The following is a 20,068-nucleotide window of genomic DNA, read 5'->3' on the forward strand; positions in this document are numbered from 1 at the left end:
ATATATATATGTATACATATATATATATATATATATCTTTATATATATATATAGTATATATATATATATATATATTATATATATATATACAGGTGTTCCCGCGTATTCGCGTTCTCCGGATTCGCGCGGACTCACACATTCGCGGATTTTTTCTTTGGAATCTATCTAGAAATTATTCGCGGACGGAACTCGCCCGCATTCGCGGAATTTTCCAACGAAATAATCACTAATTAGTGTATTTTGATGTTTATTTTCTTGGACTCAAAATACACATTTTTATGATAAAAAAACTTATTTACTTCATTTTCCAAATATTAACATTTTGATTAATGCTGTATGAAGAGTACGTTTAAATAAGTTTAAATGATATCACATAAACTTAAAAATACTAATTATCTCTCTCTCTCTTCTCTCTCTCTACTACAAAGATGTATGTTTTTTTGTATAAAATAATAAATGATTTACTATTTTCAAATATTAATATTAATTTATACAGCAATAATATCAATTCATTAGAAAATAACCATAGGTGAATTAGTAAGATTTTAGCTTATAAATTTAAAAATTATGGAAGAACGAGGAAATCCCAGTCAGATTCTTTCTCTCAACTCAAGGTACTAAAAACTCATATACGTATCAAGTTAAGTGACCGATGGGGGAAGGAGGTACTGATTTGTGGCTGCCATCACGTGGGCATGAAATTTCCACCCCCCCCCCCTCTCTCTCTCTCTCTTCTCGCTCTCTCTCTCTCTCTCATCTCCCTCTCTCTCTCTCTCTCTCTCTCTCTCTCTCTTTTACTGAGATGAGAGATTTTTATGGTACATATATGCGTAATATCTTTATTAATATTTTCAAATATAATAATTAATAATAACTGTAATTACAAATCATATGTAAAGTATTTTACAAATACTACGATAGTCTCTCTCTCTCTCTCTCCTCTCTCTCTCTCTCTCTCTCTCTCTCTCTCTCTAAAGCTGTATGTTTTTTGGATGATGATTTACTAATTTTCAAATATCAATATTAATGTAAACATCAATAATATAAATTCATTAAAGAAAATACTAAAGTGAATTAGCAAGATTGTAGTTTATAAATAAAAAGAATTACGTAAGAAGAATGAAAGAAAATGCTCTTTACCCCGCATCTCTCTCTTTGAACTCCAGTAGCAAGCCGAGTTGGCTGGGGTCCAACAACTGTGCTGCCATATCTCAGGATAATGTAAACTCTCTCTCTCTCTCTCTCTCTCTCTCTCTCTCTCTCTCTCTCTCTCTCGTCTCTCTCTCTCTCTCTCTCTTCTACTCACTGATATAGAGAATTTCTATGGTACATGTGTATGTTTGGATTATATTTTTTGCATAATAATATAAATAGTAATATAACTATATTCAAAATTCATATGTGATAGTATTTTAAAGAAGTACAATAATCTATCCACTTCACCTCTTTTAAATAGGACAACCCTCTCTCTCTCTCTCTTCCTCTCTCTCCTCTCTCTCTCTCTCTCGCTCTCTCTCTCTCCTCTCATCTCTCTCTCTCTCTCTTCTCTCTCCCTCCTCTCTCTCCCCACGAGATACTAGCATCTCTCTCTCTCTCTCTCTCTCTCTCTCTGCTATTGGCTGTTTATATATTTCCAATGGTAAAATGTTTAAGATTACTTTAAAATGATATTAATAATACCAATTCAATGGAATATTTGATGTAGGATAATACTTTAAGTAGACATTTGGTATTTGTGATTTCACATTTCCATTGTTCCCTTGTAAAAAGAAAATGGATGTCTCAAATAGTAACAGTATGAAAGAAAACGTGCATGACTGAATACTTATGGGGGACTGAATTATTTTCACATACGTAACTAAGTCATTCAGTACGTACATAGTATGTATTTATGTATAAACATAAAATGTAAGATTTACTTTAAAATAGTATTAATAATATTTCAAAGATTAATATGAACCATAATAGGATATTTTATGTATATTTGATGAAGGATGGTCTTTAAGGGATACTTTGGTGTTTGCATGTTTAGGATGGGAGTTTATGAGCATTTTTAGAGGGAGGGTCCAAACATTCGCGGATTTTAACTATTCGCGGGGGGGTCTGGTACACATCCCCCGCGAATATGGGGGGACCACTGTATATATATATATATATATATATATATATATATATATATATATATATATATATATATATATATATATATATATATATATATATATATATATATATATATATATATATATATATATATATATATATATATATATATATATATATATATACATATATATATACATATACATATACATATTCATATATGTTTAACAGAATCACGAAAGTTAGGAACGTGATAAATCCATAAATAAAGATAAATGCCACGAAGGAAAAATAAACGAAGGAGTCTGCAGACTCCTTCGTTTATTTTTCCTTCGTGGTATTTATCTTTATTTATATACATATATACATCTATATATATATATATATAATATATATATATATATATATATATATATACACACACATACATATATATACATACATATATATATATATATATATATATATATATATATAGATATTATATATATATATATATATATATATATATATATATATATATACTTCTAGGGCACAATTTTTCACGGATACAACATTCATTGAATAGAATGGCTTTTTCACTGTTTACCAGCTTTTTTGAAATTGATTCATATTTTCTAATTATTTTCTTCACTTCATTGTTCAGGTTACTAATGGACACATAATGGGGTTCTTCCATTTACTCCAGTATTTTTACAAAAACGTGACAGCTGTTTCGTCAACCTATACGTATTGACGTTATCAAGCGTACTGATACAAATATGAGCCTACATGCGTTTTGTGACGTCATGAGGACGGAAAGGTAGTACAATTGCCAGATACCTAGTTTTAAATATTTACAAAAGACTATAGTGAAACATAAAATAAGACAAATAAATAAATATGTTAACAGAAATTATATCAAAAGTTGAAAGTAAGTTATTTTATACAACTTTTACATAAATATATATTAATTACATATAAGTTTAATTAACAAAATGTTAGTGTGCGCTCCTGTCCGCGTGTGGTGGTGGTCTTGTTCCACGCGGTTGAAGGGCTGCCTCCTACACGAGGGCAAAGATCGGTCTGCCTCGCGTTGGATGTTAAGGTTTGGGCGTTGCATGGCGATGCTGACGGCTTCTGATATCAATAAACGATTGTAGTTGCCTTCCTTGTGTATTATTTTGGTGTTTGTGAGAAGTTCTTGTACGGATGGTTTTTTATTGTGGGTATCCACAAAGTGCTGGTGAATAGCACCTTGGTTTCTGTGGGCCTGCATGCGACGTTTGAGTGTAGTGGTTGTGTGTCCGATATAGCATTTTTGGGGGGACTGACATTGCTTGTCAGCGCAGACAAACTTGTATACTATATCAGATTCAACCTCTTTCTCCGTCGATGGAGCCGTACTATTTTTCATTACCAGTGAGGCCGTAAGGTTTGGCTTGCAGTAAATTCTTGCTGTTATTTTGTTATATGGTGCTAGGGGGGTGGTTCCTCTTCGCAGTATACGAAGGAGGGCTTTCCTTTCATCTTCGTGGTGTTTGTTGTATGATATCTGATGGTATATCACTATTTCTTTGTCTTTGTCTTTGTGTGTTGTCCCTCGGGGTCGGGTTATGGAAAGCCTTTAATCTCTTTTTGACAACTTACTGGATCATGTCATCTGGGTAGCCGTTATTTGTGAGCAGCTGTTGAACTCTGTTAATTTCTTCGTTCGTCGCTTTCCACGTCGAACAGTGTGTTAAGGCACGTTTTATGTATGCATTTACCACAGACCGTTTATATGCATCAGGGCATTCTCCTCTAGCATTTAAGCATCTCCCAGCATCTGTCTTTTTAGTGTATACGGTGGTATTGTATTTGTTGTTTTTCTGGGTCACAAGTACGTCCAAGAAGGGGAGCATTTTCTCATTACTTTTTTCTACCGTAAAATTTAATGTACATTTTTGCTCGAAGTTTATTCACTAGTTCATCTATGTCATTTTCGCCCTTTGTTGTGATAAGGATATCATCAATATATCTCCCATAGATTCTGGGTTTTGGGTGTTCTTCAAAAGTGACCTCTTCTGTGTGTGCCATGTATGCGTTTGCAAAAAGAACCCCAAGGGGGGAACCCATTGCTACGCCGTCCTTTTGCCGATATATTTCGCCCCTATGTGAGAAGAATGGGGCTTCCTTTGTACATGCTTCTAGCATCTCTTTTAAGATCTTTTCGGGTATCGGTAATGGTGGTTTTTCAGAGCGGTATATCTTGTTCATGATGATTTGTATTGTTTCATCCACTGGTACGTTAGTAAATAAACTTTCGACGTCCAGAGATGCTATGTCTTCGTCGGGTGTGGTGTCTTGCAGTAGATCGATGAATTCCGTCGATGATTTTAGCGAGAACGTTGAAGGAATGTACGGCGTTATAATTTCGTTCAATTTCTTAGCCACTTTATACATGGGGGATGTCATTTGGGATATAATGGGCCATAATGGGTTTCCCTGTTTGTGGATCTTGACTGTGCCGTAGCAGTATCCGGGTGCAAAGTCTCCGATGATTTTTGGAAAGCTTACTGTTCTCTGTTCTTTGTTCGCTTTTTCTGTTAGTCTCATCATCTTCTTTTTGAGGTCATTTGTTGGGTCTCTTTTAAGTGGCTGAAACTTATTCGTATATATATACATTATATATAATATATATATATATATATATATATATATATATATATATATATATATATATATATACACACAAACACACACACACAGTGGACCCCCCGTATTCGCCGATTTCTCTCGGGAACGTTTCCCCGCATTATTAGGGGAAATTCCCACACTTCGCGGTATTATTCTATGAGAAATGTCCACATTTTTTTTTTTCTTCTTCTTATAAATTTCATAAAATACACTTTTTGTGATAAAACTACTAAAAAATCCAAAGTATAAAAAATTTTATTGGGTTCTTCTTAATTTTTAACTAACAGAATAGGCTGTTTTTAGTGTTTTTATGGGGGTTCCAAACATTTGGGGGTCCTAACTATTCGAGGGGGCTTTTGTTTTGTACACATCCCTCGCGAATACGGGGACCACTGTGTGTGTGTATATATATATATATATATATATATATATATATATATATATATATATATATATATATATATATATATAATATATACACACACACACACACACGTATACAGTGGGCCCCCCGTATTCACGTTCTCCGGATTCGCGGATTTCTCTCGGGAACGTTTCCCCGCATTATTTGCGGAAAATTCACGCATTCGCTGTATTTTTCTATGAGAAATGTTCACAAATTTAAGGGGTTTTTTTTATCAATTTCATCATATAATGCACTTTTTGTGATAAAACTAATAAAAAAACCAAGTATGAACATTTTTAGTGGTTTTTCTTGAGTTTTAACTAACAAAATAGGCTGTTTTAACGTTTTTATAGGGGTACCAAACATTCGCGGGTTCTAACTATTCACGGGGGGGGGGGGGGGGGGGGGGGGGTGGGGGGGGGTCTTGGTACGCATCCCCCGCGACTCTCTCTCTCATGTTTTAATGAAGAAATACAGTAATTATTGAATATGTAGTGTTGCTCTGGGAAAAACATGAATAAGTGATGATTTTTTAGATACTGCTCCCCCCAAAAATCCTCAAATTAGTGAAAGTTCCCTATGTTAAAGTGAAATATGTGCCACAAAAATCTGCAACAAAGTGAAAAGCGAAATGTAAAACACTTAAAACTTTGGGCGGCAAAGAAAAATCCGCACATTAGTGAAAGTTCCTCGTGAAAAAGTGAATAAGGTGTTCCACAAAAATCTGCAACAAAGTGGACTGCAGAAATGCGAAACGCATAAAACCAGGGGACCACTGTGTATACACATTAAGGAAAGTTCTGACTCAACACAACTGGGCAGTTTTACTGATACTATTTAGTAAACTGTCCAAGTTCTTCAGTTTCCTGGCATTTCAACTTCAAAAAAGCTTATTTGATAATAAAATAATTGAAGTTAAAAGATGACCTCATATAATTGAAGCTGATGATGACTCACACAACCCTTCGAATTCAGCTGTCCCACCCCTCTTACCCAATAAGTGCTTACTATAGCATCTTACCCACAATTATCTGCCAATCAGAAGTGATAAACAGTACGATATTTAAGTAAAAGATGCTAATAAGCTAATAAGAGTTATGAAGGCTCTCAAGAAGTCAAATGCTAGCTTACCCCTTCCCACTTATCCCACCCTGCCTACCACCTCCACAATATCCTTTTATCATCCTGGTTTTGCATGGTGTGTGGTTTGCAGTTGTCAAACACAAAGAGAGAGATGACTGTATAAGTATTGCAACTACAGTATAATTTTATAATGCATAAAGTTACTAATTTGTTGTGTAAAGCTTATTTTGAGAGACAAGTACTAAAGGTAACTAATGGTGGTGTCTGCATTAAAACTAAAATAAATTGCCAAAAGAGAATCAAATCAGACATTACGAGAGTTGTTTTATCACAAGACTTACTGACATAACTGTGTTCTCAGATTTTTTTATTATGTAGACTTTTTAGTTCTACTATATTCTATGTACAGGCGGTCCCCGGGTTACAACGGGGTTTCCGTTCTTGAGATGCGTCGTAAGCTGGAACATCGTCAAAAATCCTAAGAAAACCTTTTAATGCTTTGGGTGCATTGAAAACTATATTAACTGCATTCTTATGGCATTTTTCATCAAAAAAACCTTCAAATATTGATTATTTTGCATTTTTGGTGTCATATTTCATCTCCCAGATGAGCGTTGTAGGAGTCGTAACCCTGGAACATGCGTTGTAACCCTGGAAATAACGTCTATTGACAAGCGTCGTAACCTCGGAACGTCGTAAGCCGAGACCGTCGTAACCCGGGGACTGCCTGTACTGTATAGTGACAATTTTAGGGTTTTAGTACTGTTGAAACTTTTCATTTTTTGTTACTTGTATAGAATACCATTATTTTTACTTGAGCTTCCCAAACCACCAATGATGGTTTGGATGGTTCTAAACCTTCAAAGAATTTAAAGAATGAAGACAATAGTATTAAGAATCTGACAAGAAGTTACACACTATCAGGATCTCCATTGTGAAAACTATTATGTGGTAAAGTGCTCTACTTTGTAGGTTTAGCACTTGATTAACACCCTTTTGTGGAACAGACACTTTTATCACATTTTTTTTCTACCTTTGCTACATGATGTTTACACATTAACAGCAACGTGGACATATCTCACCTTTGTACTTTTGCGTTTGTATTCATCCGTAATTGCATTTATGATCCTGGGCAGGAGTTGTATTTATTCCTAATTGCATTTATGATCCTGGGCAGGAGTTCCTATTTGTCCATTTAAGTGAAGCATTGTGTCATTATTAGTATCATCATACTTAGTAGTCCTTTACAATTGACATAAAATGTAAAAGTGAATTTATGAAGTGAGTAACCTTTTTATAAATAGAATTTAATTTAGATATTTACATAATAATCATTTTGTTGTAGGTTATGGCCAAACCAGGAACTGTACAGTCACATGACAACGTAGATGGGCAAGTTTACATTTTAACTAAGGAAGAGGGAGGTCGTTCTAAACCATTCGCTTCATTTATCCAAATGCAGCTCTTCAGCAAAACCTGGGACCAAACATCACAGGTTGTTCTATATGATAAAGAGATGGTTATGCCTGGAGAAGATGCTAGGTAAGTTATACCATTCTTTGTAAATTCTCTCTCTCTCTCTCAGTGCCATTTTGCTTGGTGAGACGTTACCGCGCACAGTTTGATTAATCAATAGATATCACGCGTTTAACATTCGTCTGGAAATTTATAATATCTAGAAGTGTTCGTGAACTGTCGGTGATAAGATTAGTATGAAAATAGTAGTATAAAGTGTCTACTAAGTTAGTTTATCAAGTGAAATACTGTAAATCAGATCAAGATGGCAGTAAGTTCCAACTGTGGAGAAAAATGGCAAAATTTAGCGTGTTTAGCAGATTCGCAATATGGTGAGGTAGCAGGAAGGGAGCTGGCATTTCTCATCTATGAGATCAACAACAGCCATAACCAAAAAGATGCAAAAGCATTCATAGATATATTAGAAGGATATGATCCTTCAAATTTGGAACAAATCAACAGAAAACATCTTGAAAATAATTGAAGAAGTTCCAAATAAAATCAAAGTGGTCAAGAGACTCATAAAGAAAATATACATAAATCAACATATTCCGACAAAGAAAATGAATAAGGTGAACATTGTGAATATCCTAATTGATGCAAGAAGAAAAAGAATGCCAAAAGCATGCAAACTGTGTAAGGTGTGGTATAGCATAGTTAATCCACAAAACCTGATCAGAAAATGTGCTGCATGCAACATTCCGACGCATCCGCAATGTGCTGAAGTAATGCAAGATATGAGAAAAGATACCAGAATATTTTGCTCAACATGTCTATCATGGATAGACAATGTTATTAAATCAAGACTGAATGTACAAATAGTTGAGGATGAAGAAGACGAGGAAGAGGATGAAGAAAAAGAGGAAAACGGAAGAGGTAAACAAAACTGAAATGACAAAAAAAAATAAGGTAAACAAAGAACAAGATAAAATTATGGATGCAGAGATACTCATTGATACTACATATGAGGCAATCAGGCAGCATACATACGAAGAAATAAATTACGACATGACAACACAAAAGAAAATCCCAAAGAGGCTCTACCCAGATCTGAACAATGATGGGAAAGAGGAAAAAATAGACAAGAAAAACAGTCTGCAACCTTTTGAAAAGAGGGAATTGCAGATTCGGAGAAAGATGTTACTACAAACATCCTAAGGTATGTCACAACTATGAAATATATGGTAAATGTGCATACCTAGACAGCTATGAGGATGATTGCAGAGATGTACATCCAAAAATATGCAAAAACCTAAAAGAAGGAAAAGGTTGTAAGCTCGACAAAAAATGTAAATATATGCACCCTGTAGCCATGAATCAAAATCAAATAAATAATCAGTCAAATAATAAAATCCAAAATAAGAAAGAAACAAACAAAGAGAGGAACAAGGAATATCAGGTGAAAGGAAAAAACCAGCTGTCACCGCGATATGGTGTGTCAGCAAAATATTTCCAAGCATCAGCTCCAAGATACAATTCAAGAGATAAGAACTGTATTTAAGATGCAAGAGGATATTGCAGATACGGAGAAAATTGCAGATTCAGACCCAAAATGAATAATTATGATGAAGGAAGATCAAATGTTATGGAAAAGTTGGATTTTTTAATGGCAGAATTTCTGGAAATGAAGAAAAGAACAACATACCAGAACAGGAAAGAGACATGGGAAAATCCTTATTATTACCAATATTAAATGAAGGAGAAAACACGCAAACCATCATCGTGATGAATGCGCAGGGTTTAGTTACAAGTAACTCAAAAAGAAAAATAGAGTACTTAGAAGAACTAACCCAAATTGAAAAGAAAATAGATATAATGAATATAAGTGAAACCTGGTATTCCCAAGAGACTGGGAATGATGATCAAATAAAAGGGTTCCAAACTTATAGATCAGATAGAAAAATTAGGAATCAAGGGGGAACCACAATATATGGGAAAGACAAAAAACAAGGAAAAATATATGAGAAATATAGTAACTCAGAATGTGAACTAATAGCGGTAGAATTTGAATCTGAAAAATTAATGAACATAGTAATATATAGACCCCCCTAATACTAAAAAGTTTGACATAATAATAGAAAAATCGGATGATATATGTAGAAATCACGAGGACTGGACTATTCTCCGATCTGGAGACTTTAACTTTCCTTTCGTAGACTGGAAAGAACGAAAAGGAGATTGTGGTTGTATTTATACAGATAAAAAAGAGAGTAATAGTAGTGCAGAAGATAAGAGGCAATTCGAAAAGCTATTAGATATGCTACTAGAATACAACATTCAACAAATAAATCACCTGACAACAAGAAAGGAAAATACTTTAGACCTAGTATTTGTGAACGAGGTGAATTATGTTAAAGAAATAATAGTTTATAATGCAAGTATTTCAGACCATAATGTCATAGAATTAACAGTCCATTCCAAAGCAAGTGAAAACAGAGATAAGCAAGAAATGAAAAAGTGGGAAGGATATGGAAAATACAACTTCTACAGTAAAAAAATATAAAATGGTCAGAAATAAATGAAGAATTAAACAAAGATTGGGATAACATTTTCGTAAGTGATGACATAAGGGTAAATACGGAGATATTATATAGAATATTAGAAAATAGTGGATAAATATATACCGAAGAAGAAAAGTAAACATCAGTCATGCATACCAAGAGACAGAAGGATCTTGTTCCAGAAAATCAGAAAGTGGAAAAAAGGTCTTGCAAAAGAAAAAAATGCATGGAACTAAAAAGTAAGATAGAAAATGCAGAACAAAAGATTATACAATCAAAAGAAAATGAAAAACGGGACTTGGATGAAAAAACCTTAGTTGATATCAAGCAAAACCCCAAACTATTATACTCGTATGCAAAAAAGATGAATAAAAGAACAATAGAAATAGGCCCTCTAAGAATTGAAGGGAGATTAACGAATGAAAAAAAGGAAATATGCAACATATTGGCAGAACGATATAAGAGAGAATTCACCCCTAGAATTGATAATGGAGATAATGATATAGAAGTAAGGGACGAAAATAGTGAATATTTAGCTGACATAGATATTAATGAAGCTGATATTGTGCAGGCTATTAATGAAATTAAAAATGGAGCTGCTGCAGGTCCTGATGGTGTCTGGTGTCCCTGCTATTTTGTTAAAGAAAGTAGTTAATTCTATCGCAAAGCCACTTGCAATATTATTAAGACAAAGTGTAGATACAGGCAAGATTTATGATGAGCACAAATTAGCATATATTACCCCTACTTTCAAAAATGGATCAAGACTAGAGGCAAGTAATTATAGGCCTGTGAGTCTAACATCACATATTATGAAAGGGTAATGAAGAAAAATATTATGAAACATTTAATAAAAAATAATTTGTTAATATAGGACAACATGGTTTTGTACCCGGAAAAAGTACACAAACCCAACTGTTAGTCCACCGTGAGAACATATACAAAAATATGAAAAGCGGAAATGAAACAGATGTGGTTTATCTAGACTTTGCAAAAGCTTTTGAGAAGGTAGACCATAATATATTAGCGAAGAAAATTAGAAAACATAATACAGGCAGTCCCCGGGTTACGACGGGGGTTCCGTTCTTAAGACGCGTCGTAACCCGAAAATCGTCGTAAGCCGGAATGACGTTCTTGATAACATGTCCACAGGGAAAATTTCACTAATTTGCAATTTTTCTTAGGGCTGTATCTCTAAAATTATCACTAATTTACTTTTTTCATGTGCAACACTGTGTATTCAAAAATTACTGTATATTTTCATTAAAATACAAGAGAGAGAGGAGAGAGAGAGAGAGAGATGGTAGATAAAAGAGAGAGAGAGAGATGGGAGGAGAGAGAGAGAGAGAGAGAGAGAATTACATAAAACCATTAAATTCGTTGACCATTGTATGGCATTGTTAAGCTCTTGAGTGTCACTGGAGTTATGAGGTAGGGAAATTGATACAGAAAAAGATGAAGGGAAGAATTTTCTTTTGAAATTAGTTATCGTATTATTACTACTTCTATTATTATTATTATTATTATTATTTGAAAATATAATAAACACGTGCATCTACATAAAAATTCTCTGATCTCAGTAAGAAAGAGGAATTATCCTTACAAGTGAAATGGAAAGGTCATTTTCATCTCTTTAAAATACGACCATTATGAATTTTGCAATTAAAGTTTTATTATTATTATTATTATTATTATTATTATTATTATTATTATTATTAAATAACTGAAATCATCAATAAACATTTTACATACTACTACCATAAGAGAGAGAGAGAGAGAGAGAGTGTTTATCTCTCTTTGTTCTCTCAAAAAATACTTATAACGCTTCCAGCGAAAGAGAGGGAGTGAGTTACCACTATGGCACATTATTATCTTGTGTGGCAAAAGAGAGAGAGAGAGAGAGAGAGAGAGAGAGGAGAGAGAGAGAGAGTAGTTAACCTTAATTAAAAGTGACATGGATAGATTAGTACGTATTGTATTTCTTTAAAATACTGTCACATATGAATTTTGTAATTACAGTTATTATTATTATTATTTGAAAGTATTAAAAACAAATAGTACAAGTACATAAAAAATCTCGAGTCTCAGTAAATGAGAGAGAGAGGAGAGAGAGGGGAAGGGGGGTGGGGGAAAATTTCATGAACACCTGATTGCAACACTGCAGCTCTTCCCCCTCCTGGCTGTCACAGAACTTGATATATCTGACAGTTTTAGTACCTGGATCTCGAGAAAAGGTTACTGGAAGAAGATTGGGCATTCCTTCATTCTTCCATAATTTTTTAAATATAAGCTAAAATCTTACTAATTCACTATGGTATTTTCTTTAGAATTGATATTATTGCTGTATAAATTAATATTAATATTTGAAAATAGTAAATCATTTATTTATCATACAAAAAAACATACATCTTTGTAGGAGAGACGAGGGAGAGAGAGATAGAGAGAGAGAGAGTAGAGAGAGAGAAAGAAAGAGAGAGAATTATTATTTGTATTATGTGATATCATTTCAACTTATTAAACTTACTAATACAGTATTAATCAAAATTAATATTTGAAAATTAGTAAATCAATTTTTGTATTATAAAAATGTATTTAGTCATGAAAATAAACATCAAAATACACTAATTAGTGATTATTTTTGTCGGAAAATTCAAAGAGAGAGAGAGAGAGAGAGAGAGAGAGAGAGAGAGAGAGAGAGAGAGAGAGAGAGAGAGAGAGAGAGAGAGAGAAACTGTGCTAAACTATAAAGGATTCTTATCATAGTATGCGTTTTTTAAAAGCGTCGTTAACTCGGAGCGTCGGAAGCGTCAGCGTCGTAACCTCGGAACAAGCGTCGTAACCCGGGGCGGATTTTTCAATGAATATTTAAGAAAGAGCGTCGTAACCTGTATAGTGGATAAAGTGGGAAGATGGTTAAAAGAATTTTTACACAACAGAAAACAGATAGTTATTGCAAACAATGAGAAATTGGATGAAGCTAAGGTAATATCCGGTGTGCCACAAGGTACGGTGTTACTGTTTGTTATTATGATTGCAGACATAGACAGTAATGTTAAGGACTCGGTAGTGAGTAGTTTCGCTGATGACACAAGAATAAGTAGAGAAATTACTTGTGATGAAGATACGAACTCGCTACAAAGAGACCTTAACAAAGTATATGATTGGGCAGAGGTAAATAGGATGGTATTTAACTCTGTCAAATTTGAATCAATAAATTATGAAGACAGAGAAGGAAAGCTATATGCATATAGGGGACCAAATAATGAGACAATCACAAATACGGAAGCAGTTAAAGACCTTGGTGTGATGATGAATAGGAACATGCTATGTAATGATCAAATAGCAATTCTATTGGCAAAATGTAAAGCAAAAATGGGAATGTTGTTACGGCACTTCAAAACAAGAAAAGCTGAACACATGATTATGCTTTTTAAAATACATGTTCATAGTCCACTTGAATATTGCAGTATGATATGGTACCCACACTATCAAAAGGATATTGCACAAATAGAGAGTGTACAAAGGTCCTTTACAGCTAGTATAGTACAATCCAAAAAATTATATAGTCTAGAAAAGAGAAGAGAACGCTACATGATAATTCAGGCATGGAAACAGATAGAAGGAATAGCCGAAAACATCATGGAGCTAAAAATATCAGAAAGAGGAAGCAGAGGTAGATTAATAGTGCCCAAAACTATACCAGGAAAAATAAGGAAAGCACACAGAACATTAATCCACTACACACCATCATCGATAATGCAGCGTCTATTCAATGCGTTGCCAGCTGGTACTGGATCTTTGTGGTATAGCGAAACATGTATGCAGTATATACAAATATATATCCTTTGAATGATAATTAATTTCCTTGGGGTCCTTGTTTTAGAAAATTGTCAATGTGATGTTGTGTAATTTAACGTTGTATTAACACCTCATATTCATTATTTCATTTTTGCAGTCTTTGTTACTTTACAATAATTTTTTGTGAAAATAAATCATTGGGAATAATAAAAATACTTATATGTTTTATGCAACTCTACATAGGTAAGTAACAAATATTAAAAAGCCAGTGAAATTTTTAAAAAAAATTAAAAGGGCAAAATCATGTAAAAAGTAATTTAAGGAGGGTGCCTATGCCATGAGTTCCCATTACAATGTATGTGAGCATTGCTACCTTATCATTGAAAGGGTTTAAAATTTTTACCTCTTAGTATTAAATAATATTCAAAATCCCTGCCTTAGGAAATCACAAAATTCGACCTTCAAAGTTTATAAACTTTACATTTGAAAAGAAATAACGAATGTCTTTTTCATAAATAATATACAGTGGTACCTTGTTTGTCAAACCTTTCTTATGTCTAACATTTCATTTTTCATATGAAATTTTCAAGAAAATTTTGTATCATTTTTTGAACAAATGCTTGTACAGTCATGGCTCAGGATACAAAATTAATCCGTTCTAAAGCGGCCTTCGTAACCTGATTTTTTCGTATCTCGAACCACGTTTTACATGTAAATTGCCTAATTCGTTCCAAGCCCTACAAAAACACCACAGTAAATTTTATTATAAAGCTAAATAGACCAATAAACAATGAATTAAAACAATTTGGACCATTCTATACCTAATATAACCTTTATTGTAGTACATACCTGTGAATAAAGTGTACATAGCACAAGAAATACTGTACTAGTACATACATATGTAGTAAAATGTGGAACCTTACCTTTCGAGTGAGGCGATCTCCGAAAGTGGTGACAGAGGAGGAGGACAAATGGCAGAAAATATGGACACTTAACTTTACGAAACATTAAAAAATGGCAGAAAACATTAACACTGAACTTTATGAAACACATTAACAAATGGCAGAAAACATTAACACTTCTTGATTATCTCCATCTTCGTTCCCCATAGAAAGCATCCTCTTCTTTCTGTAAACTTCAGCAACTTTCTTGGGACCCATGGCTAATAACGTAAGTAATAAAGTTCTCACACAACACAATAAAGTAACTTACAGTACAACAAAAGCGAAATCACTAACACGAATTTACGTTAACAAACGAAATATATGTGAACGAACGAATTCCAGTGTTTATGATAACGCTGCCTCAAAAAACGGTCAAGGAACGCCTTTACATAGAGGCATGATGTGACAGACGCTGACCAATAGGAGAGCAGGACCTTACAGCGGTGACTAGCATCAGGAACCAATAGGAGAGCGGGAGGATGGTGGCAAGTCTACTCAGTTGGCGGCGCGCGAGTTTTAAAATTGTACTCAGCGGTCCAGGAGAATCTCGGACTTTAACCTTTCGCAACCTGAATTATTTTCGTATGCTTTCGTAACTTGGATTTTTCGTATGTCGAGGTTCCACTGTACTTCGAACTGACTAATTATTTGGTGTTCGACGGCCTACTGCATCTTCTAATAAAAACTGTATTAAAAATTTGTTTTCATATACAGTATATAGTTTAATGATAACCATATTTAAGAAAAAGTATAAAGCATTTCAGTGTAAAATGTAGCTTTCAATATAAAATTTAGCATAAAAGATGTATAAGATCATATGTAACTATCTTGATGTCACGCCCAGCTGATTGAAGACTGAATGTGGGACCATGCATTGATATGTTGAGGAGAGAGTTAAAATATTACTGTATGTATGTAAAAGCCATAAGAATTCACATCAAGGAAATTTCTAAATATAAATTTAGTATGGTGATAAAATATGAAAACAATCAAATGCAATATTTACTTTACTTTATCTTCCCGCCACTGGCCAGTGGCATAAGGCTGATACAGTTCCTCTCTATCTGTCTGTATCCTGAGCCATTTCCCTCACTTCCTCTAGGTTCTGGATTTCTTCTTCAAGATCTCTTGTTCTTGGCCTTCCCAGCAGTCTTCTTCCTATTTGTACCACTCTCAGTGCTCTCCTGGGGTCCCTATTCCCATCCATTCTCTCAACATGGCCAAACCATTTCAGTCTTCCCCTCTTCAGCCTGATACTGACTGGCATTTGCCTCAATCTCATCCTGATGTCTTCAGTCCTAAAAAAATCGTCCCATTTAATGCTAAGTATCCTCTTCAGCAGCTTCACCTCAAAAGCATCCAACCTTCTCACCTCTGTTCTGTTCTGGTCAGTGCCCAGGGGGATGAACCATACATCAGGACTGGTGCATTCAATATTCTCATCTTAGTTTTCAAGCTAATCTCATTCCTTGACTACATGTTTCTTCTCAGAACTTCAAAAGCTCCTGCTGCTCCTAGTTTTCTACTTTGTATTTCCTCAATTTGCCTCCTGTCTGCACTCTTACCACACTTCCCAAGTATACAAACTTCTCAACTTGCTTGAGTTCCTGTCCTCTGATTGACATATCTTCCATGTGCACCCAATCGTCATCCCTACTCACAACCATGATCTCGCTCTTCTTTCTGCTGATGTTCAAGCCAAAATTCTGTCTCTGTCTCCATCATCTTTACTATACCTATCAGCAGCAGCCATGTATCAGCAACCAATGCAACGTCATCAGCAAAGTCCAAATCCATAAAAACTTCTCTACCAATACTAGCCCCTCTATTTTCATTCTCCATCACTCTTTTCATTATGTGGTCAATAAATACATTAAACAAGGTGGGTGACATAACACATCCCTATCTTAGCCCACTTCCAAGAGCAAACAAGTCACTTTGCTGTCCATACATCTGTACACAGCTGCACACACCTCGGTACCAGTTCTTTAGTATCCTTATCACTTTTAGTGGTATACCATAGTGTTCTGCATCTCTCCACATTCCATCCCTCCATGCTGAATCATATGTTTTCTCAGTCTATAAGAGCACAGAATATTGGCTTTGCATATTCCTATCTCTTCTCAATATTCTGTCTTTAGGTGAAGACCTTCCACTTCTAAAACTACACTTGTTCCCTGAATTTCTCTCCTGCTATAGGGATTATTCTTGAATTAGCCAAACAGTTCATTGGTTCCCTTTTTCTTATACAATGTATGAGAGAATAGATTCCATTATTGTCTGTTGTTCTATCCCGTACTGGATTAAGTTAAGTGTATCTTAGTTTAACCAGACCACTTAGCTGATTAACAGCTGTCCATGGGCTGGCCCAAAAGATTAGATATTTTTACATGGGTAGGACCCAATTACCTAGCAACGGAACCTCCCATGTTATTACTATCAAAAGAACCCTTTCCGATACTAAAGTTTTCCCCCCGTTTTTTGATCTTGAGACTTCTTCAGATTGGAAGTCAGCTTGCTCAGTATTGACCAGTCCATATTATCGATATCCTTTTTCTTACTGAAGAGATTTAACACCAGGTTTTTGTTTCTTTTCACTGCTGTTGAACTTTATTTGCGGAAAGTCACTTGACTCTGACACACAAAATTTTAAGTTTCTGGTAGCATACTGCGAATGCTGGTTCAACAAGCAAGCCCCTTAATTTTTGGCCTCTTAAGGACATTTCCCAGGTCAACAAAATATCACTATTACAAATTCCATGAATAGTAACCTCTTAACACGCGCTGGCAGATCTGAGTTGAAATATTCAGTGGGATCATCCTCCTTGTTGTCTGCAAGTTAAAAAAAGAAAAGAAAAACAAACATTAATTAAAATCAACTTTCACCTCAGCAAAAACCATGATTAATAAAATAACAAAATCCCCACACCCAGACAAGCAAACAAACATTAAAAAAAAATAAATAAATAGAAAAAATTGATCATATTTAGCCTTCCACACTGTCCCTCGAAAAGTCTTTGGGCCTGGAAATGGATGAAGATCTTGGCAACCTTGTCGAGGAGCACAAGGAATTGATAATAGAGGAATTAAAGGGGCTACATCAACAGCAGTGTACAAAGGCTTTGCAGGTTTTGGAGGAGGAGGGAAAGGAGCCAGTGTCATAGTAGGTTGCTACAAGCTAGATTAAGGAATTGTTGGGAATGTGGGAGAAAATTTTATTGTATATTGAAAAGAAACATTATAAAAATACTGCAACAGGTCGTGTGTGGGAGTTGTTTAACGTTACTTGCTTGGGTCCTTTTTGAAAAATTTTGAAAGACAGGAAGAAATGAACCTTGGACAGGTTTTTAGTGACACTCCTTGTACATGGAAGCGAGGAAAGTGTGGTAAAAAAAGGCAAAAGTCAGGGAAGATGATTAAAAATAAACAAAATAAAAAAAATTGCAATTAAGTTTAGCAATAAAGTGTAGCGTAGTTTGTAAATTAAAAAGTACATTTTTCTTATTTAAACATTAAACAAAATTGGTGTGGGGTTTTGGGGGCTGGAATGGATTAATATTATTTCCATCTATGAGCAGATTGAAATGTTGCAAGCTCGGTCACAGAATCAATTAAACTTGTATGTCAAGGTACCACGTATTAATAATTACAGACCAATTAAAAATATGAAAGAGTTAACAGTACAGTACAGTGTATGTATAGATTGTATAGTGAAGGCTAGGCTCCCTCTGAATTACGATATTTTCAAGTAACGATGGGGTCATTGTAATGTACCCCCATATAACTAGGGGACTACTACAAAATAATGAATGATATGCCTAGTTTGTATGCATTAGTATGTGTACATTTGTAAATTTTAACAATTTTTCTTTTTTTATCAAAAATTAATTCAACAATCCCATGACATTGCTGAATGACCTTAAATCTTTACTTGACTGATGGTTTGTGATCAAACAACTTTTATGTAAAAAAAATTTTCATAAAAAGCCCATGAGCAGATGTGGAGTAACCACTTTACATCCCCTAGATTTTGTTTTGTTACAGTCTGTGATTGGTCAAAGGCACTCATGTGGACAGTTGCCTTCAGCTGTTTAGCTACTGTGTACAAGACAAGAATACATGTATATATCGGGAACTTGTGGGCTATATAGGATTGATGGATTTGTGTATGTGATGTCAGCTAGAAGTGACATTTTGCCGTATGTAAAAGTCTGTTCTGAACTTTTAATTTGCAGTCAAAAGTAAGTTAAACACTTCTTTTGCAGGCTTAATTTACGTCTCTTTAAGCCAATGGTGTTGGAGAAAGGCCAGCGATTTACATTGCGAGATGGTTCAACAACAGTTGGAACAGGAGTAATAACCAAGATCAACACCGTTTTGTCTGAAGATGAACGGCAAGCTTTGCAGGGGGGCAAGAAAAAGAGAGAAAAGTTGTTGGGTAAAGCTGCTGCTTAGGTGTTGAAATTAGTGTTCAAGTAGTGATCACATTGGAAAAATAATGTATATCTACCAAAGCCTAGGTGAAGGTCAATGAGACTTAATGTCTTGTTTTGAGACAAATCTGTGTTATGAAATAAATCATATTTGCAATATGTTTTGTAAAAATTGTAAGTAGTGAAAAATTGTCCTGTGTGTTGTAAAATCTCTTAAAGAATTAAATGTATAGTTTCTTGGCCAGTGAACAATTATCTCTGCCATGTTTTTGTTATATATGCGTTTTTCATTTCCAAACCTAATAAACATTTAATTATGCTCATTCTGTAAAGTTAGCCCTATATAAACAAATATTACATTTTAATTCACTTATTATATATGGTAAATACACTTTTCAATGATCAATTGACATAATATAATATTCATTAAGGCAGTAGGGGAATAGGAAAAATTAGAATACTATAGTAGTAATGTTAACTGTTCAATACACTTGACTAATATGAGCATTTCTCCCCCACAACCTTCCTGCAAAACCTCATTCACCGATATACAACTGCATTTCACTAGTTACTAGTTTTTTTTGTATTTTGAACAAATATTTCAGACATGTTTTTGTTCTATTATGA

General features: G+C 34.4%; 1 protein-coding gene across 1 annotated transcript in view; it reads left to right on the forward strand.

The window, feature by feature from the left end:
• The window catches only part of LOC135221155 (elongation factor Tu, mitochondrial-like), a gene marked incomplete in the record, with an annotated part of 114,001 nt that extends 94,283 nt beyond the window's left edge, over positions 1-19,718 (forward strand). The window contains 2 exon segments of the mRNA XM_064258979.1: positions 7,596-7,792; positions 19,274-19,718. Coding sequence (XP_064115049.1) covers positions 7,596-7,792; positions 19,274-19,463 — 387 coding nt within the window.
• Positions 19,719-20,068: the final 350 nt, after the last annotated feature.

Source organism: Macrobrachium nipponense, chromosome 2 (assembly GCF_015104395.2).
Source record: "Macrobrachium nipponense isolate FS-2020 chromosome 2, ASM1510439v2, whole genome shotgun sequence".
NCBI lineage: Eukaryota > Metazoa > Arthropoda > Malacostraca > Decapoda > Palaemonidae > Macrobrachium > Macrobrachium nipponense.